The sequence below is a fragment of the Rhea americana genome, unplaced genomic scaffold, assembly GCF_003343005.1.
Source record: "Rhea americana isolate MKP2758 unplaced genomic scaffold, rheAme1 scaffold_128, whole genome shotgun sequence".
Lineage (NCBI taxonomy): Eukaryota > Metazoa > Chordata > Aves > Rheiformes > Rheidae > Rhea > Rhea americana.
The window spans coordinates 250,732-275,120 of NW_028185350.1; the positions used below are offsets into that span (position 1 = coordinate 250,732).

Sequence of the window (24,389 nt, forward strand, 5' to 3'; positions counted from 1 at the left end):
CCGCTGGCGTGGCCCGCAGCGGCTCCCGGAGCAGCGCTCCGCGCCCGGGCTTTGGCGCGGGCCGGGCAGCAGTATTGGTTCCACTAATTGCGGGTTGGCTCCTGAAAATTTAGCCTCGCTCACAGGCGAGGATCATTTTGCCCCGCCGGTGAAAGAAGGCTGCTGGACAGTTGCGGGTTTCCCAGTTCGCCGAGCTGCGGTTCGGGATAGCTGGCCTGATGCTTCCGCTGATTCAGTGGCTCTGATTTCTGCGGTAAGCGTGAGCTCTTGAGGTGGTTCAGAGCCAGCAGCTGAAATCGAGTGTGGGGGATGCTTAGKACGTGGCTCTGTCCGCCTCTGCCTTTGGTAACAGAACTTTTGGCAGGGGCCTGAGTATTAACCTTTTGGTCCTGGCTGGATTCCATCCTGAGTGATTGCGTTTTAYCTCCCTAAAATTTGCAGTATAATTTCAACCTGAGAGATTGTTCTTTTCTCATCCCCAAATAAATGGTTGGAATTGTTGCTACAGCGTGACTGCCTTTTAGTGGTGGATGGAYGGCTAGGGATCCATCAGGAGAAAGGTTACTGTGTAATATGAGGTTATTTGGTTAGTGTTTGACATTATTATGTAACTGCAAGTACAGCGTATTTGTTTCTTCAGCTAGGAATAAAATATCTTCCATATGTGGATGGATGCAGCTGTATGCATTTTGGTCAGTTGGTAATAAATCTTATATAGTGATTTTTAAAACGTATATATTAGCAGCCTGAAAAGAACCTAAGGGAATTGATGGAGTTGAAAAGAAAATCTGATGTGATGCTCTAGGAAAACTAGTAGTAACTGACAGATGTAACTATCAAAATGTGAAACAATTCCCCCTGTAAATTACCAGAGGCCTCTCCTTTTTTTCAGATTTCATTTCCATACTGCCCACAATATTTCCATCTGTGCTGATTCTTCCTCATGTTTTAAACCAAAATGATCTTTGTGCCTTCAGAGCAGCCATGCACATTGCTGTGCTGGCCTGTGTTTTATTGCATAGGGCTATCTTACAGTAGCACATGCAATAGTGATGCTACTTGATTAGGAAAGTTACTGCTRATAATAGCACCCAAACTGTTACTTGAAAATAGGTTTTCAGTTCGCCTACCTTGAAGTACTACCCAGTAAGCTATAAAATCTGTTTTAGCTTTTTTAGCTTAGCTCTAGACTCAGAGAAGCAAGTGCTGCTTTCTTTTATAAGACAGGCTTATTTCTTACCTTAAAAATGAACTGCAAAAGCATTTAGCTATCATGTTTTGATTTCAGAATTCTCTGTTTTCCTCCAGTACATGTTGCCACCGGTAAGTGCAATTGAGGGGATTCCATTTTGTCATCCTTTTAATTAGACCCATAGTGTAGTAGGAAGAACACAGGACAATGAATTCTTGCTCTGTTGGATGACAAGTTAGTTTAAAAGCAATCCATATTCAGAATGTCAAACTTTTTTTTTAATTATAAAACTCTACATCTCTTTTATGTGGTGTTATGTGATAACTGTGTTTATCTTATGAAGCTTTAGAGGAAATCCCTAAAATGCTTGGGGTATCTAGATACTGAAAGACTCTGAGAATGGACCTTTCAAAGGTTTCCTGTCAGTACTTGCTGTTGACAGGCAGCTGGAGAGCTTATTTTTAAATAACCAGAAATATTCAGATGAAATTACTTGGCATTTTGCTTTGATGTTTGAATCGGTCTTTGGATTATAGTTCTAGAGATCCTCTATGATGTTGAAGTGTTAACTAACGTGCCTGTTCTTTTATCTCKTGTTATATAGGTGGCCATCGTTACTGAAATACTATAGCCAAACAGATGGTGTTAGCTGGCTTGAAGAATACAAAGCACGGCACAATGCTGGCTTAGAAGCCCAGAGAATTGTAGCTTCATTCTCAAAAAGGTTCTTTTCTGAACACGTAAGTAATCTTCTCTATATATTTATGATAGCCTGGTTATTTGCCTTTCRTACTTTTTATTAGTTTGTCTTCCCTTCTCCCATCTTTTCAGCTATCCAGTCAGAAAATTTTTAGTACTTCATTTTGTATGAGAAAGCTAAGACAGCTAGCCAAAATGTAAGCAAAAGTCCAAAATCTTAGGTACAAACTATGTAGAGTCCAAAATGCGCTCTACGTATCACATTCAGCTGTTAATGGGGGTCTCAGAGCCTATTTAAAAGCTCTTTGCTCATTCCCTCTTGTTCAGACCTGACTGTAGGAACTCAGAAACTTCTGAAGGACTGATAGTTCATCTGTGCATACCACAGCCTATCAGTTTCTCTCACTGTGGACCTTGTGCAAGGGTAGGCTCTTCTGTGAGTTGTCAGAAGTCAAAATAGAACTAAGGCACAGTAATTGTACTGATTTGGAGAGTATTTTATTTAAGTTCTTTGTCCACTCACAGTACCAAGATATTTTTGCATTCAGTGTTTTTTTTTTTAAGTGAAAATTTTATCTTTTATTTTGCATGTGGGACAGCTGTTATTTCTGTTTGCTGAGTTGATGGCTATACTTTTTAGGTAGCTATACAGTTTGGGTCAAGTTGGGACTCAGTGAAATGAGCGTAAATGCTGCTGATAATTTTTGCAGAATTAGAAAGTTTAGACTAGAGCCATTAAATGGCTGAGCTGGTGATGGCCACCCCTCCCCAGCTCCTTTATAAATAACATTGTGGTCCAGCAGAGGATTCTCCAAAGGTATAGGAGATGTTGAAATCCTCTATTTGATTCTAAGGAAAGGTTGACACCTAAGTTTTCAACCCTGAAGAGAGAGGCCATGCAACCAGTAGGGTTTTGGGAGATGGGTATGTCTTACCTGTTCTTTTTGAACTGTACTCTATCTGCAGCAATTTGACYGTGGAAAAATGTATCAGGAAATTAATTGGAAGAAGAGGTTCCTAGATTGCAATCCTGTTGCATCTACTGCAGTCATGTATGCGAACACTATTGAGGGACAATTCAGCAATATCCAAAGCCTAGTAATTAAGACCATCTCCTGTTGGGCTAGAAACCTTAGTTTGGTTCCTTACTTAGAATCAGAGAGGAAGAGACTTCCAACCCAGGTCTGCTAAATCCTAGCTGAATGTCCACTAAGGTACAGACTATAATGGGAATCACTTTGTTTTGAGTACAGATATGTAAGTAGTTGTTTCAAAGAATTCAGTTTGGTCAATGCACTGGAAACTCCTGGTTAGCACATGTCAATAATGCTTAGTCAGAAGAAGTTTTTAATTATAGGTTTGAAGCTGAAACAAAGGCCCTTGTGTGAGAACCCCTGCAACTGCAAGGACCAGASTATCCCTTTTTGTTCACTTTGAGTTCTAGACCCTGCATAAGGCAGCTTCCCTTTMTCTCCTGCTTGCYTGGAGGAGCTATAGAGGCTGTGACCTGTGTATGTTCCTTCATTCCTCTCCAGTAGCAATGTGCTGAACCAGGGAGGGTATAGAGAAGTTCAGCTGATTGCAAGCAAAAGTTGATTCCACCTTAAAATTACTTTCAAATTGAGCCCAGCCTACATAGGACCTTGTACTACTAGACTGGCCCAAGCATCTCTGTGGGACGCTGGTTGCTCTCATAGCTAGCTCACATTGTTGGAGGATGCTAYGGGATCTCTCAAAGGATCCTTGTAATAAATCCATAGAATGGAGGCCATTAATACATGGTGAGCTGAATGTTCTGAACATCATAAATATGTCTTCTTTTTAACTTCATGGAAAATTGGCGTTGAGTTTTTTTTTTTTTTTTTAATGGAATTATTATTCAGAAAAGATATCTTGTGCTGTATGTAACTGTCTGGTTTGACAGGTCCCCTGTGATGGATTCAGTGACATTGAGACTCTTGGATGTCCAAGTCATTTTTTTGAGGATGAGCTGATGTGTATCCTTAACATGGAAGGAAGGTAAGAAAATGTGAGAAGGATTTGAAGTGGAAGGGTTTTTTTCATCTAGCAAGTTAAAGGCAAACTCTTCTGTGGTGAATGCCTGACTTCAACTTCTGTGATTTTTGTCATTCTTAGAAACCAATATTCCCAAGCTTACTGAGGCTAGAAGGTATTGCTTTGCGTTTAGGTTCAGAACAGATTTAATGTTCCCAGAAGAAACCATATAAAATTTTATACAAGAAAGAGGTCTTCTAGCTTTATATTGCCCTCTGTTGCTTGCTTGTTTCCTTGCAAGTGCGTGATGTCTCTCAGCATATGTTCCATTTACCCTCTTCTCTGCGGTAGCCACTATGTTAAGGAATTTCTGGGGATTTTATTGTTGTTGCTGATTGTTTTATGTTTTACCTGCATTGGTTTGCTGAAATGATTTACAGCGTGTTCAGAGAGATTTATAGTGCCATAACTGAGGAGTTGGCTTGCTGCAGCAGCACAGGAGGAAAGCAGGAGTCCTTCAGTCAGCATTGCCATCGTGAATCCCTGTATCGTGAAGCTAYGGCCTTTTTCTCCTGTTGCTTTTCTTAGCTCTAGCAAGTTAGTACGGAATCACAGAATGGTTGAAGTTGGAATGAACCTCTGGAGATCTAGTCCAACACCCCTGCTCAAGCAGGGTCACCTAGAGCATGTTAGACAGGGTTGCATCCAGGCAGGCCTTGAATRTCTCCAGAGAAGGAGACTCCACAACCTCTCTGGGCAACCTGCTCCAGTGCTCCGACACTCTCACAGGGAAGAAATTCCCCCTCACGTTCAGGCAGAACTTCCCGTGGTTCAGTTTGTGCCCGTTGCCTCTTGTCCTGTCACACAGGACAACTGAGAAGAGTTTGTCCCCATCCCCTTGACACCCTCCCTTCAGGGACTTATAGACATGGATAAGATCCCCCCTCAGTCTTCTCTTCCCCAGGCTGAAGAGGCCCAGCTCTCGCAGCCGTTCCTCACAGGGCAGATGCTCCAGCCCTCTGATCATCTTCATAGCCCTATGCTGGACTCTCTGCAGTAGCTCCATGTCTCTCTTGTCCTGGGGAGCCCAGAACTGGATGCAGTACTGGAGATGAGGCCTCCCCAGGGCTGAGTAGAGTGGCAGGATCGCTTCCCTCGACCTGCTGGCAACACTCTTCCTAATGTACAATTTTTGTCCCAAAATAGACAAGTGAGTTTAACTGAGCCACTGCAAAATCTGCAGTTCCATAAGTTATTCAGATGGGTGTAATGCCAGGCTGGTAAACAAAACTTGTGGTTCCTCTCTGCCTAGGTGTTCTTACTGCCATAGTTAACTCTGAGCAATATGAGTCATTGGTTCATTTGAAGGTTTTTTCTGTTGGTAGCATATAAACCAGACTGCTTTCACTGTGATATGAAGCAGCAATAGATTACTCTTAATGGAGTCTAATAGCCTTGATTAAAGGGGCTGTTAGCAGAGCTTGAAAGGACATCARCTGGAATGACAATCATCTCATTTTTGCTTTTTTCACATCCATTTTGTGAATTCTCTATTTAAACTGGGATTAAACATCTCTCRTTTGACAACTGGTTAAAAAGCTTTTGAGCCTTTGCACTAGCCAAATGCCTCCTCATAAAGCAGAATTGATGCTAATTACACCCTGATTAGGCTGTAGTCATTGCCATTCAGGAGCATTAGGCTAAATCATTTCCCTGGAAGATATCCGAATAAAGCAGTTGTCCCTATTGAGCATCCCAAATTATAGGAAGAGTATAAAGTGTTATGAGGTTTGATTGTTCTCCTGTTCAGCAGGATGGAAAAGACTGATCTGACCTGCAATCTGGAGCAAAGGAAGGGCAAGCAAGGGAAGAGGCACGTCTCTGAAGAAGTAAATTGGACTTGTTTTAAAGCCRTAGCAATAGTGGTGCCCAGGAATCAGTATAATTCTCCTCTGCTTTCTGGGTCCAGGGCTTTGTATAGGACCATTCCTAACTATTTGATGTAAAAGTGTTTTGTGAGGGATCGGGTAACCTGATACAAAGAGCCAAGGGTTGTCTAGATTTAAACGCCTCTAAGTTGGTCTGTCGTATTTCAGGTGGTATCTTCAAATGTTACTTGGATAGTAATCAGCTCTCTTCTGTTTTTTCTTGGGTGCKCTGCCTTTGCCTGTTAGTTAGAAACTGAAAGGGCTTTACTATATCAACTGTAAGGGTTTGAATTGCATGACCTACACGCCAACTGTTGATCTCTTCATGACTTTCCAGAATGTGACAGAGGATTTTTGCTCTGGGGATTTTTTCTTCTGAATACCATTGGGCCTATATTCATGTGCTTCATTGATTTCTTTAACTGTGAGAGGATATTTTAAGACTATGTTCTGAAGGGATCCAGAGCCAGGCAGAGGATAATGTTTTATGAATAAAACATGGGTTTTGATCAGATATTCCCGAGCTAGTTTAATCAGGATCTGTGTCTCCTGCGAGACTGTATCTTCTCAAAATGTATTAGTGGTGGGATGAAGATCAGAGATGATAGGAGCAGTATTTTGTAGAAATCTTAAGGTATGTTTATTTTGACATTGAGTTTGCTCTTAACGTTTGCCTCTCTGGTGATAGTGGTGTTGTCAGTCTTGTTTAGAAAAACAGTAGTCTAAATTGTGAACTTGTATTGGCTGGAAAAGTTAAACCAAATGTTCACCCTTAAAGTGCTTGCTTAGGACAATACTTTTTGTATTTAAATATGCAGGAAAGGTCTCACCTGGAAGTACTACGCAAAGAAAATTCTGTATTTCCTACGACAACAAAATATATTAAAAAATCTGAAGGAGTATCTTCAACGCCCTACTGATCAGCAGTCATTTTTGGAGGGTAAGTGTTTTTCTGGCAGTAACCCCAAGAAGAACACTTAATGACAGCTTTCCATCACTGTTGTTTTACTTGRAGAGAGGCTTTCTTGCTTGTATTTCAACTAGCCTTTGGAGAGARTGAATCAGAACTAGATTTAGATTTTTGGTGTAACAGATATCTTCAAAAACTTACAATAAGTGCTTAGAGTTGCATCAGAATATCRGGATTCCATTAGCTTTTGTCAGTGCTGTGTGCTTGAATAGTTTTGTGTGGACAGGTGAGAGCAGTAATGGAAAAAATGTTAAAACATTTCCGTCTGCATCTTGAGCAATGTACCAGCAGTTTTTCAGCATCCTAATTAGCTGACATTGCAGAAGCATTGCAGCAGTGGCCCATGGACAAGTGTGTCCTATCAGAACAACCGGTCTGATTTCTAGCCAGCTCCCTACCATCTTTTCCCAAGAGCTTTTCAGGTGTGTGTAAGAAGGAGGCTGCAGAGAGGGTGAGTTTTGGCAGCTCAAAGCCTAGGTGCTTTGACTTTCTCTTGAGAGCTCTCTGACCACTGTCCCGTTGTAACTGTGCACTGTAGAGTGGGGTAACGGAGAGCTGTTCAGTCACATTGTGGGAATGCAAATGCATGCTGCTGCAAAGAAAGAAAAGGCATTTCTGCAATTCTTGCCCCCAGTCTAGTGGATTTTTCTCTGCTTCAGGCTTGCTGTGGAGAAGGCAGTATTCTGAATGTGTTGAAATCTGCCATTGTCTGTAGAAGAGCCCCTTACTCTTGATAGATACACACATATAGCTAGATAGATATCTAAATRTCTCAAAAAGGCCATGGGAAAGTCTGTAACACCAAAGCTGGTTCTTGTAGGTCCCCTTTGAGAAGGGACTGTACCGGAGCAAGAAGGGAAAGCCAAAGGTGGCCTTTTTTGGAAATATGCAGGATGGTTCATTATGTAGGTTATCATGTGAGCCCTAAATATGTGCGTTTATCTGCTGTGCAGGTGCTATTGAGCACCAAGAGATACACCTGTGTGAAATTTCACCTGGTTAGCATGGGGGCTCACATAGGGAAAAAGATGTGGCTTGGGGCCCTGCTGATACCCACCTGGCATGGTGGCCCTAATGAAGCACTTTAGGGAGCTGGAAGAGGCRTGATCTGTACAAAATTCTTGCAGGTGATTATAGTTGATTCCAAAGGTTGTACAGTATGGAGACTTTGGAAAGAGCAGTGGTGACAAGACAGCAAGGAGAAGATTCTGAGAAAATTCTTTGTTACTCTGTTCTGTTATAGTGGTCTCTGAAATGAAGATGGAGAGCCAGGCACGGAAGAGAAAGATGAACATAGCAGACRAGGGAGCAGTGAGCAAGAATAATAGTGATTAAGGGTGTGGCAGAAAGAAATGAGAGCTGAAGGAGAGACAAGGCTGAGATTATCTGAGGCTCTGAATTAGAAACATTACAAGTTGGGAAGATGCCCGGAGATGCAGAGTGGCAGGAGATTTGGCTGGTTAAACCTGATCTAACACAACTTACCTGGCTGGTGTGCAACTCTATTGCTTTCCCCTTCAAGATGRCAGAGAGGGGAATACTGAGTTTGTGAGAATAACAGGAGGTTACGTGTGTGACATCTGAAATCTTGAGGCTAAACTTATGCTTTCCAAAGTGAAATTGCTGCATTTTAATTGGCAGTTATCATGTTGGCTTGTTGTTTGCTTTTATGTATTGGGTGTATCACATTATATACAAACCAAAAARGAAAGCTCCTGTGTTCTGCAGCACTTGCCTGTTCTATGTCATAGAGCTGCATTTTAGGGTAGACAAAAGCTTAACAAAGRAAGAACTGAAGTCCTATTTCTTATRTAGTTTGTTTTTTCCAGGTGCTGTTTTAATTGACCAGTACTGTAACCCTCTATCAGACATCTGCTTAAAAAGTGTCCAGGCACAGGTCGATGATATCGCAGATAAAGTGCGCAAAGTCCTGCGGACAAAAAATCCAAGGCATCCCAGCTTGGCTTCCAARGCAGGTACTGTACAGAAACGTGCTTTACTGCGGAACATTTTTGCAGGGCTCTGGATACAGGCAGATAAGGTGAAATAACTGTTGAATTACTGCAGTATAAATAGATGTTGTTCCTAATCCTCTTGCAGGTGTCAGAATGCATTTGCTTAACTAAGAGCAGGTAACAGCTATTTGTTCAACCACAGAAACTCAGTAGATCAGGATTGTCTGTTCATCTCCTTGATGTTGTCTAGGCAAAAGTGTTGGGGGGGAGGAGAAAGAGGTACTCATTTGYCCCTGAAGTCTTAAGCAGTCCTGATATGTAGCTGGAGAAGGCAGGGCTGTGGGGACAGCCTCTTCTTTTTTTCAAGTCTTAGAAAGTTAGCAGCAGTAGAGGTGGTGTGTGCTTTAAGATCTCCGAAGGTCAGGCAACCTCTTGCTCCTTGATTTGCAAAAGCATTCTCTAATGTTTGYTCTCCTTCAAGGAGAGCATGGCCACTTGTCTGGAATGGCCAGCCTGGGACTCTTGAGCAGTGAAAATGGTCCTCCTGTGACCAGATGGTGTCACACATCCAGCTGTGGTGCTGTTGCTGGCACGGGATGGTTTGGTTCGGCTCTCTAGCCATGGGAGGAAGCAAGGCAGCACTGTTGCGCACCTGAACTGCAGGGTCATCTCCTGAGCCAGGCTGCATTGCGAGTGGAGTGRTAGGGCTCTGTGCTGCCACGGTCGCCTTCAACCAGTGTCTGTTGACCATCTGAACTGAGATATTTCTCTTGTGTTCTCAGTCCACGTGAATTATGATATGAGGCTTATTTTATCAGGAAGGTTAAAATAMACTTGTTTTCTCAGTCTTTGTTGCTGTGTGTGTCCTTTTTTAAGGAGAGGTCTTGATTCCAGAAGTGGAGCTTCAGCGGCAGGTACTTGATGCTATGAATTGTGTCCTATATGAGCAGCTAAAATACAAAGGAAATGAGTTGGATTACTATAACTCTCTGAATTCATACATTCACCAGGTACGTATGTGTTAGGCAAACACTAGAAGGCTGCAGGGCTTGAGACATTTGATTGGTGGTAGTGTTTTTTTGTCCAGATGTAGTCAGGCAAATAGTTTTCTCTCAAAAGAATAATTTTCTGTAAACTCAGTGAAATGTCATCTTTTAATGTATGTTCTGTCAAGTCTGTATTTTCATSTTCTGTATTTCTGAAATCAAAGCTTGCTTTTTTTGAGTTTTGTTGTTTTTAATGTCTCACACATTTTTTTTTTTTTCCCCCACCCCAGGTTTTGATTCGCAGGACGGGAATTCCAATCAGTTTGTCTGTGCTTTATTTAACAATTGCCGGGCAGCTGGGAGTCAAACTTGAACCAGTCAACTTCCCTAGTCATTTTCTGCTGCGATGGTGTCAAGGGAAAGAAGGGTAAGTGATCTGCTAAATTTCAGAAGTTTGTGTCCACCCTAATAAAAGCCAGAAATCATTTACGCTCCATAGCTCTACCAGAATGTTTAATTATTTTCCATCTGTAATTATAAGCTAGGCTGAGAAAAAGATCAAACCTCTAAAGAAGTTCTCCCAGAACTCGGCTCTGCTGTTAATGAACTGTAACAGGTTTTGCGTGTGAAATAACAGTAATCATATGGCAATGTTTCTCCTATTTAATAAAATTATGAACAACTGAAAAGAAAAAAAGGTGCTGATTTCACTTAACCTTTTATACAGAACATTTGCTAAAGGTCATTGCTGTTGTACTGTGCACTCATTTAATCCTCTAAGTCAGTGCAGGAAGTCTCTGACCTGGTCTCGGTTAATTTAGAGATCTATGTTTTGTTAAAGACATCAACAGTCTAATTCAGAGCAATGATTCTGTCTATATCTACCCCTTTTGGGGCTGTACCTCAGATGCCAGAGGCATGGATTTTGTTGTGCTTCCCAACACATCTTTGTAATATGATGTAGCAATAGATATAGCAAACCAGAAAAAAGTGAAGAACAGACATGATGGAATGAGAAAGTCTATTTAATTGCTCCATCTTTTCCCACATCTCTTTATCTGAAGAAGGCAGGAGGAGAGGGAAGGTAGCAGGTAATCTTACATTAGGAGGGAGCTCTGAGTGACGCTTGTTTTAAACGCAAGCTAGGAAGCCCTTAGGGGAGAGCAGAAATGGATAATTCTGCTTTACTGAGAGACCCGTCATCACAGTGTAGTTTCCTTGATATTTTGTTAGAAGTACAGATATCTTTGACTACGCCTACATTGATGCTTTTGGAAAGGGGAAGCAGTTGACGGTAAAGGAGTGCGAGTATCTCATCGGCCACCATGTGACAGAAGAGTTCTATGGAGTGGTGACTTCAAAGGAGGTCTTGCAGCGTATGGTGGGAAATCTCTTAAACCTTGGAAAGCGGTGAGTTGTAGCTGAGGAGCACCTGACCTGTAAAGTCAGTGAAAGAGAACCCCAAATATACAGTCTGCATACACAATACTGCTACTTAACAGTATTTGAGTGCTTTAATAACTTATCAGTCATGCCAAGTAGGCTCTTGAACTATGAACATTGTATTGCAGTGTTCAGTTGCTGTTAATCACCTGCAGCAGTATTGTGGGGGAGCAAGAATATTTTGTGAAACCAGCTTCATTCAAGAAAATGAGCAGTTTTCCTTTTTCTATATGAGAAGTTGATAAGAACTGTAAAGGRCTATCTACTGTTCCCTTGAATGCAGAGACCTTCATTATGATCGAGTAGACAACTCATGTGCTTAGATGAACAATTTCAAAGGGACTGTTGTTGTTTGTTGAAAATCTTTTTTTTATTTTCAAATGTACCTCTTAATCACTTTTTAAAGTAGTAGTAGGCAGAAATCACAGAGTAAAAGAATTACTTTAGCTGTAATTAAGCAAGGGGAACAAAAGCAAAGTTTAAAAGGAAGTGAACATAAGACTTGGAGAGAGAAATCTCTGAATAGGGTTATCTGACCAAGTAACACATTGGAGAAGTGGGAGGGCAGAGTCTGGCTAGCAACTGTGGAGCATTTTTCCTTCTGAGCAAGCTAGTGGAGGTGATGAGCAACAATCAGCCCTGGAGTCACTCGTATTGAATGAGCGTACTGTGCAGCATCATTTTTAGTGGCTATCTCTATATGCTGGAGTAGTAAGGATAGGAGTTGGAGAGCTACCCTTACAAATGAGTTTCTTTTTTGCTGGCAGAGAAAGCACTGATCAGTCTTATCAACTCTTGAGAGACTCGTTGGATCTGTACCTGGCCATGTATCCGGACAATGTGCAGCATCTAATGCTCCAGGCTAGGTTATACTTCCACCTGGGAATCTGGCCAGAAAAGGTACCTCGACACTCGGTCATATGTTTTCTGAGAGGCTAAACACTATTAACACTAGTTATTGATTTTTGGACTACATCAGTTTGCATTCTAGTCTGCCACAAGTTGTTTCTGTAATAAACGCAATTGAATGAGTTACCACACTTCAGAGAATCGATTTCTACTATGTGAAGCAGGGAAAGAGRATGATTCTTTCCTGCTTGCACTAGGGGAGACTTGAGAAAAGCCTCAAGTCTGAGTCATAAGTTACGATTTACTGCCTGAGTCTGACAGTTTATCTTGAAACCAATACTGTGGATTCAAACTGAAGCYGTAAGACGCAAGAGCGTTCTATGTGGTTTACGCCTAGCTTATAGTGGTGGCAGAACTCTTACTGGGCTTGTGCAAAAAGAGTGATAACCTTATCGTAAAATTTACAAGAAATTATCTTTTACAAGCAGAACCAAAGCTGTTCTCAGAAGCCTTAGCCACATGATCAGTGWTTGTTGTGGGAAAAAAAGCAACTTAAAAAAAAAAAAACACAAGGACAGGGGTATTAATATCGCCTTCAGCCTTGAAACTTTAGTCCTACTATCTTGTGAAAGTGACAGAGAAGGAACACACCTAAAAGTTGTCTGGATCATCTGAGCCTTTCACTAAACTTGAGGAAAGCACAGGGAGGAAATGTATAACTCAAAGCAAGCGTCAYTTCTGTAGTGCTTTACTACAGCAAAGGGATGTTTCAAAGTCAAAACTTCCTGTGCTGCTTCAGCAAAGCTCATGCGTGTGGGCAATGTCTCTGCCAAATCAAAATGTTAGGTTTGGGGCAGGGGGAAGAAATATTGTTTAGAATCCAGGCCAGATATGCAAGAGAGCAAAGCTTTTCCCACTAAATCAACTGAAGAATGGAATTGCTGTAGAAGCTACCTGCCTTTTGAAGAAGTTAGGTGCTAAGCTTGCTGCTGAGAGAAAGAAATTGCAAGTTTTAGAGTCCRCAAAAAAATAGCAGCCCAAGCTAAGAAATTGTTTGTGGAAACTCACTGAGCTGAAATGGCAGAAATACTTGAATACAGGGCAGATAAGTGGAACACTGAAAGATCTTCCCCTTTACAGCACTCAGCAATGTAAAGCACTGGTGCTTTACGTATTTGCAATTTGCAGACCATCAGGATAAATAATACACCCCATGGCAGAGTTTTGTATTGTGGTTTCTCTGCACCAGATTGCCAGACGCAATTAAAACGTGTAATTTCTTAGTTACACGTGATAGCTAGGCATTTCAGTAATGCATCCTCATTTGTAGCTGCTCCTTCTGGGCCGTTAGACGGAATTGTAGTTAGCAAGAGAATGTTGCATGTTCAACAGAGCAGAATCCACCAGCGCCAACAGCAGTCTGCCGGATTTGTAGAAATTGGTGCAAAATATTAGGGGCTGAGCAGAGCTATCTAGCTTCCCGTTTCTATGGAGTTCTTGGTTTTCGCATTCTTTTCAAGGTGCTAAGGTGCCAGCTAGCTAAATTGAAGTGGCCAAGGATCCTTAACTGCTTCCTCTTCTCATACCTGATTATCTRTCTGTTCTTCCAAGTCTGTTTTCATGAACTCTTGGTTGATGTTCGTGCCAAACAGCCTCACGTCCGTATTTCTCTTTGCTTTTGCTACTGCTTAAAATGCTGAAAGCAGCCAAAGCCTCCAGCATGTGAGGTGATATATCAAGGTGACAGTCCTCTTCCCAGGGGCTGAGCTGTGTCAGATCTCCAGTTCTGGTGCTGAGGCAGCACTTGAGGTATTTGACACTGGGACAGATGTATCTACCTCTACCTAAACTATTTAGCCAACAGTTTTGGTAAGATGCAGAGAGGTAAAAAAGTAAAACKTGTACTGCCAGCCTCTAACAGACTTTACAGCAGCTCTCATGCCCTGATGCTCTGACATTGTGCCAGAGGGTGTTGGTAGCCTGGTATTCTGGATCTACAGGTTTTGTTATTTTGAGAATACTTTAAAAGTCGGTATTCTTGAGACACTTTGAGACAAGCAAGAGACAGAGAACCTTCTCTTTATTTCACAGTACAGCTAACTTATTTTGCACTTCCCTCTCCTTTTGCTGCCCTCTTCTTTGTCTGCCACCCTCCTCGAGAAATGTTGAGGGAATATTTTTAAACTGAAATGTTTGTTTTTAGGTACAGCAGAATCATCTGGAGTTGTTCATGGCAGCAATTTGGGAGACTAGCAATAGCATTCTTTTAACATCTTTTGAACCTTGAAATGGTTTCCTTGATGCCCTGTAGTTGTAGTGTGTGATGTGATTAACTTGTATGGCTTCAGTTTTGGGGAGTTATTTTGCTCAAAGGTGACCTTCCTGGGAAGTAGGGAGCTTTACAAATAGGAAAAGAGAGAAGTGTCTGCAGTTTCTTGATGCTAAGCAAGTGTAAAGAGCTCCTTGGGACTGTGTAGCAGAGCAGAGATCTTCAGTCCTGTGTGGAGAGCTCATCTGTGGCAGACCTCTAGGCCTGGGCACTTAAACCCAGCTAACTTGACACGTATATCTGTACGTGCTTGTAAGTGGTGAACTGCTGTAGGGACTTGTTCTAAATCTGTCTTCCTGTTTTGGTTGCTGAAGGTTCTGGACATCTTGCAGCATATTCAGGCTTTGGACCCATCCCAACACGGGGCTGTTGGATACTTAGTTCAACATACTCTGGAACACATTGAACGCCGGAAGGAGGARGTGGGCCCTGAGGTGAAGCACCGATCAGATGAGAAGCACAAAGAAGTCTGCTTTTCTATTGGGCTGATTATGAAACACAAGAGGTGAGCTCTTCCAAACCTTCCCTGTGTTAGCAGGCTTGCACTGTAACAAACGAGAAGTGTTCGTTCTCACACTAATGAAACATGGTTTTCATCTGCCAAGGAGATATCTGGAAAAAAAAACAAAAAGCCAGGCACATGCATCTGTGTTGCATATCACTTAGAAAAATGGGAGCGGATCTCTGTCTCTTGAGAGATCAAGCATATTCACTGCTGTTTGCTTGCGGAGAGGTTTGTGAGGTGACTCATCTGAACCATCATGTATCACATAAGTAGAACTTCCACAGCACAAAGCTCTCAAAAAAGCATCCATAATCAGTTAATGAACTGCTGTGGTTTTTAGAGGAATGGTGAACAGAAGTGACTTAGTAAGATGTGGTAAGGCTCCTAAGGTAGCTTATGAATCTTTCCCTGTGGTATTACTACCACCTTCTTTCCCCCATTGCACAGAGCYTTTGTGTTCCTGTCTGTACTACTCTGCCGGAATGACATGCCAGCACTGCATTACCTTGGCCTCTACTCTGACTCAGCAAGACATCTGGAGCACATTTTAGGTCCTCAGCAGTGACAGTTATGATACTTCACAATTAATCACTTAAATATTTTGTAAATAATGCTGGCTTTTTCTGGGAGTTCAATATTGGGATTACTGTGTCTTTGTGACAGGAACAAAAGTAACTGTAAAACACATTAGAATGGTTGTTCCCTCCCTGTTTCCTGTTCTCCCAGTTGCTGATATTCTAGTCTCAGATTTGGTTTCCTTTTGTCTTCAGCTGTTTATTCTGTCTATTTACCCAGTTATCCTTTTTATTTCACCTGCCCCCAAAGCATACAGACAGATGCCTGCACTTCTCTTGTATCGGTTTTTCTCTTTTCCTTCATCTGAGGATAGGGAGGCTTTTAGCCTGTTTGTGCTGTATGACCCTTGAGGAAAAGAGGTGGCTCTGATATTTTCATGGTCTTTGAGGTGTGATCTTTTTCATTAGATATGGCTATAACTGCGTGATCTATGGCTGGGATCCTGCCTGCATGATGGGGCACGAATGGATCAGAAATATGAACGTCCACAGCCTTCCACACGGCCCTCACCAGCCTTTCTACAACGTGCTGGTGGAAGATGGCTCTTGCAGATACGCTGCTCAAGGTGAGCAAAGGAGACTCCCGTGTATACTGTCTGTTCAGAAGGCATGGATTTGCTCTGCAGTGGCAAGTATTTGAATTGTGCTAGCGAAAAGGGATGTGCGTTGAAAGAAATGCTTAAATGATTAGCTCTTTTAAGAATGAAGCATAAACTGTAATTTAAGACTGAGGCAGAAAGTAAAATGGTCTTGAATTCGTGGCCTGTTTTGTTTGCTCTGGAGGAGATAATTAGTGCTAGGAAGGGAAGGCAAGGACTGCTTTGATGTAATCTCCTCTTACTGTAGAAATACATGGCTTATGCCGTAAAAACTAGTCATGTCCAAAGCATGATTGCTGCTTTTTTTTTTTTAAGAGCTGATTCCACTTTTCCTGAAATCTTTGGCACTCACTCTGTGAAACTATAGTTGTCCTTTGGGTGGAACCTCAGAGTAAGATCTAATGAGAGTGTGTGCTGACTTYGTCAGGGCACGGTTCTGAGCAGCTTTTGGCATAAGACTGTGAATGTGCCAAGATCCCAGAGAACATGRACAGCATGGCTTTTAATGCYRCCTCTAATAAGAATGGGACAAAAAWAAATATCGCARATGCCAAGAGATGCAGAARTCTCTATTGACCRTTCTTAATGCAAGATACTGTTTAAAAACAAACAAATGAAAAAAACACCAACACCAAAAAACCCAAYGTCTTGTCTGCTGGTCTAGTGTGAGGCTAGGACATAAGAAATAGCCAACTCAAGTTCAAAAAAATAGGTTAACTGTAACTCTGTCCATCGTAAGCAGAGTGTTTTTTATCTCATGTTTGTTCTCTGTGAAAGAGGCATGACATCTAGCTGGCAGGGCAGCTGCACAGCTTGACCATACTCTTCTGTTTAGAAGCTTCTGCATTTTCTCTTAGGAAATGCAGAACAAAATGTGATTCAGTTCCCTCGCTAGAGGGTGCTCCCTAACACATTGTCATCCCACTTGAGAGCAAGAGGTGGCTTTACAGGAGGGTCCACTCCTATCTTTGAAAGTGTAAAGTGTGCCTTTTTTTTCTTAAGACTTACCGTGTATTCAGTAGTCTAAAAAGGTAGTGCGAGGTCCCAGAATATGTGCAGCTCAGCCTTATTGCTCATATTAGGCGGTTTTTAGCTTCTCAGTCTTAAAAAAAACAAAAACTTTGTGCAACGGATTGTTATTAAATGTGCACTGTAGTGAAAATTAATGGAATAACTGGCAACAAGTGCTTCTGGGGCTGAATCATCTGTTCTTATTTCTTCCTGCTCTCTCTTCCCCCCCCCCCCTTCCCCAATTCTTATAAGCAAGTGTAATGCTGGCTAATTCCAGAGCACAGCATATTTTAGTCAAGCTGTAGGTTGTCACTGTCATCTCTGTGGCTTCCATGAGTTTTGATATTTCTTGGAAAAAATTAGGGGTTTGTCCTTGCTTATTGAAACCTCCCTGCCTGCCTCTTAAAGTGTGTGTGTGTRTATATAAAATTCATATATATATATAAATATACACACRAAATATACGTGTTTTTTATTGGAAGAATCTTAAACAAATCTATATGCAGAGTTTTATTTAACCAGCTCAGAAGTAACACCAAGCTTATTATAGGCTTACTTGATTTTTGAATCCTTCCTGTAAATTTGTATGTTGAGCTGTAGCTAATACCAAACTCTCCACATAGAGCAGGTGTTTTGGAATCTCGCCTGTTCTCTCTTGCCTTTCTTTTGTTTGTGTTGGCACAGGCCAAATACCTGAGGTTCAAAAACTKGTAGTCAGCTTTTTTCTGATACTCTTTGCCTAGTGATGAACCTCCCTTGTCTCAATCTCTTTCCCCCCCCCCACCTGCTTTCTGTTGAGTCACTGTGTTTGTCACTTTGTACTCTCTGCTCAACCATGTTTCAGTAAAGTTTAGCAGATCATAAATCACTTTTYACAGTTGTGCAGCACAAGAAAATGGTACTTTGCAAGGCCATAGGACTGCAACAGTCTGCTGAGGTACGAAGTCTTTGCGCTTTTGGATGCACACACTGACATGTGGTAGTTGCTACCAAAGTGCAGCTTGCTCAGAAGTGCCTGTATGGACTTGAATGCATTCTCTGTCTGGTGACCTCAAAATGTTTCAGATTAATTATTCTTGAATTATATTCTCTGTGTTCCATCTCGTCCCCACACCTGCCTTGTAGATAAGTCAGACTTTGAGTTAGGCAGATTTCTGTGTTTACCTGTGTACCTGGCAGTGCACTGGAAAAAATGACATCATTCTGGGACTGCTGCAAAGCACCTGTACTTGCGTTTTTACTCCTGGGCTGCCTCTTGATCACACTGCTTTAAGCAAATAATGAGGGAGCAAATGGACCATTGGCTTGGGTCACCTTTGTGTTGTAGTGCTAATGTTTATARGTGGTGCTTAACAGTTGTGTTCAATCGAGTTAAGTTGGTACCTTTTTGTGTGGAGGAGAAAGTGGAGTACTCTGGGAAAGAATCAACATGCTGGGTTTAGGGACCTTTTTTTACTGTGGGAAGTTTGGTTTTAGAGAAGTTAATTTTGCTGTGTGAGACATGGCTGAAATCCATGCTGATGACTTAGAGGGACAAGGCACTATAGTAGGCTTCTCCACCAGGACAATTTTATGTAGTTTGCCTCACCTTTGAGCATTTGAGAAGGGTCTCTGCTTGGGATTGGTCTCCTGTAGGACTTAGRAGATCGGAGCTCAATGCTGCAGCTTTTCCCAGCTGTCTGTGACAGGAGCATCAGGCTGCATCCTCTTGAGACCCTGTTGCCTCTCTGGTCTACTTAGTGTCCTGCACAAAAAATGAAGACCTATGGTCTGCAGAGTGAGAGCAGGTCAGGTCCTGCTCTAGTCTAATGTCAGGCAGGAATGTGCTCTCCATCATAAAATAATTTTCATGTCGCTCGTAAATGGTGCGAGCATCCAGTAGGAACTGGAGATGAGGCTTTGTAAGCAATCGTACTRGCGTACTGTGAGCTTGTTTTCCTGGACTGGGGTTTGTTTTGTTTAACAGTCAAGAGAAGTATTTCTGGAGCTCTGAGACATAAAGACTTAAGAAGCACAGGATTTATTTTCTTGCAGCATGGCATTTCATGTAGTGATAACTGATACTTCTCTTGCCTGACAGAGAACCTGGAACATAACTCTGAGCCTCGGGAGATCCCTCACCCTGACATCGGCCGTTATTTTTCAGAGTTTACTGGCAATCACTACCTACCAAATACCGAGCTAGAAATTCGGTACCCAGAGGATTTGGAGCTGACATGTGCCACAGTTCAGAAGATCTACAGTTCAAGCAAGGAGTGAGTGAAAAAGACATTGCGAGGACAGAAGCAGCTGAAGCGTAGCTTTATCCTCTTCGCGAGAATTGCCCAGAAGGCAAGTTTGGCGACAATCCTTTGGCTTAATGCATTGAGAACTGCATTGCACTTTGTAACCGGTGCTATAGCATCTTTCCATTGCCTTTGTGCCCATACTGGCCCAAAGGCACAAGGACATATTGGTAGTTGAGGCCAGGCGTAAGGATCTTGCAAGGATGGTCATGCTAGGAAGCACGTTATCCTTTAAGAAGGATTTGCACATACTTTTGTTGTGTGAATGTCTTGCCTAGACTGTCGACACAGTGAGATCCCTACTGTGGAATAAGGAAGAACCCTTTCTTCCAGAGAAGGAAGTTGCTTGTCCTTGCAATGTTGGTTTTTTTTTTTTTTTTTCCCTTCTCTCTTATGTGTATCTCATGCTGGTGGTCGTTTTAAAATCTCTTACATTTCACTGTCTTCTCCAGTCTGAATTTTTGCTCAGATTTTGCTTCACCTCCATAGTCTGATTATTACCATTCCGATTCTGAACATCCTTATGGGCTCTGGCATGTGCCCCAGCAACAAAAACAGAAACAGCAAGGCTCTTCGATTGGCAAGTGTGATGGTAACTCTGAAATCCAGTTGACCAACTCACGGATGGTACAAACTCGTCATCAGAGGATGAGATCATAGCTCTTTCCTGTGTCTGCTAAATGATCCCAGCCCGTGTTCTTACCCTTGTTTTTTGGTCTGTTCATAATGTGTGTTTGTGTGAGGTGGGAGCTGCAGCACAGCTGTGAATGCTCACAGGACATCTCTGAATCGCATTGCAGTGTTTTGTGGAAGCTTTGAGGTCAATGCTGATGTGACTGTTTGACCTGTGGGGAGCTTCTAGTCACTGTAGTCTCTGATCTATTGGTATTCAGTACACTGGGATCATGACTGTGCAAGGAAACTGGCCAGCCTTGGAATCAGCCAAACCAGGTGTGAAAAAGATGCTCATGCCTGCAGCTTGAGGCCTTCTTCCTTTTTGCCAAAAGAGAATGGACTSCTGTGGAGGGTGAGGAGGGTTGACATACTCCTGTACCCAAAGGGAAGTGCTTTAGCAGCCCAAGGCACATGAAGACCAGCAAAACAGAGAGTTTTTTCTAAGTCCAGGCAGGATGGGGTGCGCAGACTGATTCCATGCACATATAGCATAGCTTTGTGGCTCGTGAAGCAAGTCCTGTAGGCCAGCTGCAGCTAGTGTCTTCTCATTATGCAGCTGCAACACAGTAGTTAGGTCAGAGGTGAGAACTAGGTGTTATGCCCTGTAGTGTTAGATGGATGCTCTTAGTTCTTTATAACACTTCAAGTATTGCCATGCAAAGTCACACACCCTTCTTTTGAGAGAGCACTTGACCTGCATGCCATCCTTTTTGAAATACTGAGCCCTAGTTAAATAAGAGAAATAAATACGGAAAGCCCAGAGCTTTTCCCTGTGGAGCAGAGGTGGTCTGCAGGAATCTTGGTGCTTTAGAAAGAATAGTCCTGCGTAGTTAATGCTGAGAAATGGTGAAGATGGTTGTACTCCATGTAGCATCTTTTAAGAAGTGTAGACTGAAGTGAGCTTAGGAGGGGGTGGAGGGGAAGCTTAGATTTTTTTTCCACAGAGGTAGAGTTGGTCCAGTTGAAAGCAGGGTAGGGGAACATTTGGCAAAATCTCAACCAGAACCCATCCCCCTTTTATCAAGGGTTGCAGCAGACTCTTCAAGCAGATTCCAAGAGATTCCTAATTAGGAGGTAAGGTATGGAATGAGTCTGCTGGAACACATGCCCGTGGCTGAGAGTAGGCACAGAGGAGCAGAGCTTGGACCTCTCTGCTCCCCATCTCAGCTTTGATGACCCTCACTATATGACAACAAATACGCCAGTGAGTTTCCTGAGGCTTTATGCTCCCCTCTGCCAAAGGGGCGGTCTGTTGACATCTTGAGCACGTGAGGAGGTTTACCACATATAAAGGGTCCTCAGCACAAGGTGCTATCTGAATGCCAGGTAGAACTGTGCCATAGAGTAGCCATGGGAGTCGACACAAAGCTGGCCAAAGCTTCTCCAAAAACTGGTGCTTGACAAATATTTAATCCATTTAAAAATCTGCTGTGTGCTTTATAAGATGATGGGAGTCCCCGAGCAGCCCACAGAGCCCATTATGCCCATCTTGCCAAGGGCACTCTTTTTCTAGTCTAGAAAGAGTCCGTGCTGGAGGAAGCATGGGAACCGCTCCTGACCACACTTCACATGTGCTTCCCCCACCCACAGACTCTTAACGGTTTCCGGTTTTGCACGAGGTGTAACAGTCAGCGCAAGGAGAGTGTTATCATGCAATAGTGGGTAGACATACGAGTGAGTTAAGCTCACAGGCAGCCCAGTTAGCCTGACAACTAATACCTCTCATCTGTTCTGCAAACACTGTGTAGTCAGAGAATCTCTGATGTGCTCAGACAGGTCTGCCTGCCACCACACTAGGGAAAAAAAAAAAAAAAAACGCAGCCAAGTGTCAGCTGGCAGTGATGAAAGAAGGGTTTCATATAGCACCATCAAGGGTGGCTCTGCTGTGCAGATGCTGAAAAAYGTCGGTGCATGATTGTGTGGGTTTTCATGTTGTCCAGGTGCACTGACGTGTCCTTGTATGCACCCAGTTTGGAAGAGGCTGAAGGCATTTCAGTGTTCACTGCACAACATCAGCAGCACAGGGTCCAAGTCAGTTTTGGGTCTTCAGACACAGCCAAAGGCAAAAGTACATACGTAAAAGCTAACCCTTCTTGTTCCTGTGGGGTGAAGTAGGCCAGCCGCCTCGTTCTGCGTTTCTGTTGCTGACTTTGGGATAGGCTACGTTGCACGCTGTGAGTCTGTGTGCAGTTTTGGTCTTACTGAGGAGCAATTCCCACGTAAGTATTTGCAGCTGTGGGAGGCGTCAACCAAGCATCCAAACTAGCCAGAGAAAACAAACACAAGGATACCTCCCCATCCCTGCTTGAGCAGCCTCTTAAAATGCACAGTTCTGGCAGACTGAGCATTGGAGGTCCAGCACAGCCAAGAAACATGTCTTTGGGCTGACAGGTCACACAGTAGGTGTTCRCCTGTGCATCGGGAGGCTCCTCCATTTGTCTCTTCTGTCCATCTCTCCTGGCAGCGCAAGTGCTTTTGCAGCAGYCTCACTAACATCATGGTTTACTCAAGAAGACAGCACTGGATCCCAAAAGTTCTTTGTGAGTAATGTCTGGGTCAGCAAGAATGTGCATATGCTAGAGATATATATGTATGTATGTATGTATGTATACGCATATACATCATGATTTGTCCTCTGTTGTGTCTGTGCAGGCTTCACTTGAAAAAAGGGGTGCTCTGTTTTCTGGGGCAGGTGGAGCTGTTGCCCCATCGTGTTGTCTAACTTCACTGACYAGTCTTTCCACCAAGCAGAAAGTCATTCCTACTTGGTCTGGTGCAGTAGCAAAATCTTCTGGTCCTGAATTTCGTGCTGAGCTGATGCTGTCTTCTCCCTTTTCATTCTGTGTCATCAGCCATCTGTCCCATGGACAGAATGCTTGGGGTGCTATCACATTTCAGTGGCTTTCTGAAGGCTTAAGGGGAAAGAAAAAGCATGCTTAGGGAAGAAGGAGGAGGCAGGAGGTAAGTAATAGGTGACAGTAGCAAGTAATAGTTGATGCACAGGGAGGGATCTGCACGTGGAGTGGCTGAGCAGCAGCAGGCTCGTTCAGAGCAGTGGTGGGGCAGGCACTGGCTCAGTCTGCCAGGGGGACTAACCACGTTTCCAGCCACCCCTATCTGGGAGTGGAAGTATGTTGTAAAAGGTGCGGCCGTGTCCTGAGTGTCTTGAGCAGAGGGGGAGGGGAGCCTGGGAGGTGAAGGAGAAAATGGACTGCTTTCCCCTGGAAGATGGCCTTGGGAGGTCTTCTCCAGTTTCCCCTTTCCTGGTCGCCTGCACCAAGTAAGGCTGACCACACGTTCACCAGGCATTGCGCAGGGTTGTGTCCCTCTAGCGCTGAGGCCCTCCGAGGGTGAGGGTGAGGGTACCGTGATTTCGTGATCTCTGCGTTAGCACAACTGGCAAGTGCAGAGCAGCCACCCCAGCGATGCAGCTGCCTTCTGCCCCCAAGGACTGGCTGCGTGGGCAAGGGCAGAGCGGTGTGTGTGCTACGCCTTGAGTAAGCCTCTGCACCCCTGTCTCCTGTCCYCTCCTGGCCTGGTGAGGAGGCCTGGGTGAAGATGCGTTAGATGGAAAAATCAGCTGGGCTAGACCCAAAAGGTAGCAGCCTCTGGTTCAGCATCCTGCCTGCTGGGAAGAAGCTCAGGACCCCAAGGGCCCCCCCCCTCCCCCTTTTTAACAGCTATTTCCCTGTACCCTTCTCCTGAGGATCAGGGACAGCTGGAGCCTGGAAATTATTTGATTCCTTTCCTGTTTATACTTGGTTTTAAAAAAATAAAACATATTGACTTGCTACCTGCTGCCAAACCATGCTGTACCCTCTGAGCGGCGTGTGCTTTTTACAAGTGCTGTGCTGCCTGCGGTGGTTTTTCTCTTCCCCTGCGAGCGTGGGCGGCTGCCGACGCGCCCSGAGCGCAGGGACCGAGGCGAGCAGGGAGCGGAGGAGCGGCGGCAGGGCAGAGCTCCGCAGCGACGGCGGGGCCGCGGCGGCACCTCGCTGCCTGCCGCCGTGCCCGGGCCTCCCCTGGGGAGGGCARGGAGCCTGCGGCGGCCCCCTTGGCCCCGTCCCTCTCCGGCCCTGCGCGGTTCCCCGGCGAGCGGGGGCGAAGCCGCAGGACTAACGGMGGCGCTGAGGTTCCTGCCGTGAGCAGGGCTCGGGGAGCCGGGGGAAGAGCGGGCGGCGGGGCCGCTCCTGCCCCCTGCGGCCTGCTCCCGGCGGACGCGAGGGGCCGAGCCCGCGGCTCCCGGGCGCTCCCTAGCCGAGGCGCCACAGCCGAGGGCTGTTAACTCTGGAACCTAGCGCCGGCGCGGCAGCGGGGAAGCTCAGGGACCCGGGGGAGCCGCAGCGCCGCCGCCGCCTCCCTCCTGGCCGCGCCCGCCCTTATAAGCGCGGCG

The 24,389-nt window shown here is 44.0% G+C and overlaps 2 protein-coding genes across 2 annotated transcripts in view; both read left to right on the forward strand.

Moving 5' to 3' along the window:
• Window positions 1-672: 672 nt before the first annotated feature.
• On the forward strand, window positions 673-22,629 carry FBXO21 (F-box protein 21). The gene is made up of 13 exons (XM_085326107.1): window positions 673-692; window positions 1,309-1,323; window positions 1,797-1,932; window positions 3,816-3,910; window positions 6,633-6,754; window positions 8,614-8,760; window positions 9,616-9,749; window positions 10,016-10,152; window positions 10,959-11,135; window positions 11,936-12,068; window positions 14,661-14,851; window positions 15,835-15,992; window positions 19,117-22,629. Exons 1-13 carry the CDS (start codon window positions 673-675, stop codon window positions 19,293-19,295), a joined length of 1,644 nt encoding a protein of 547 aa, XP_085182233.1. The 3' UTR covers window positions 19,296-22,629.
• A 573-nt stretch (window positions 22,630-23,202) lies between these two features.
• Window positions 23,203-24,389, forward strand: part of TESC (tescalcin) — a 4,009-nt gene continuing 2,822 nt past the window's right edge. Inside the window, exon 1 of the mRNA XM_085326108.1 lies at window positions 23,203-23,276. Coding sequence (XP_085182234.1) covers window positions 23,203-23,276 — 74 coding nt within the window. The remainder of the gene's footprint in view (window positions 23,277-24,389) is intronic.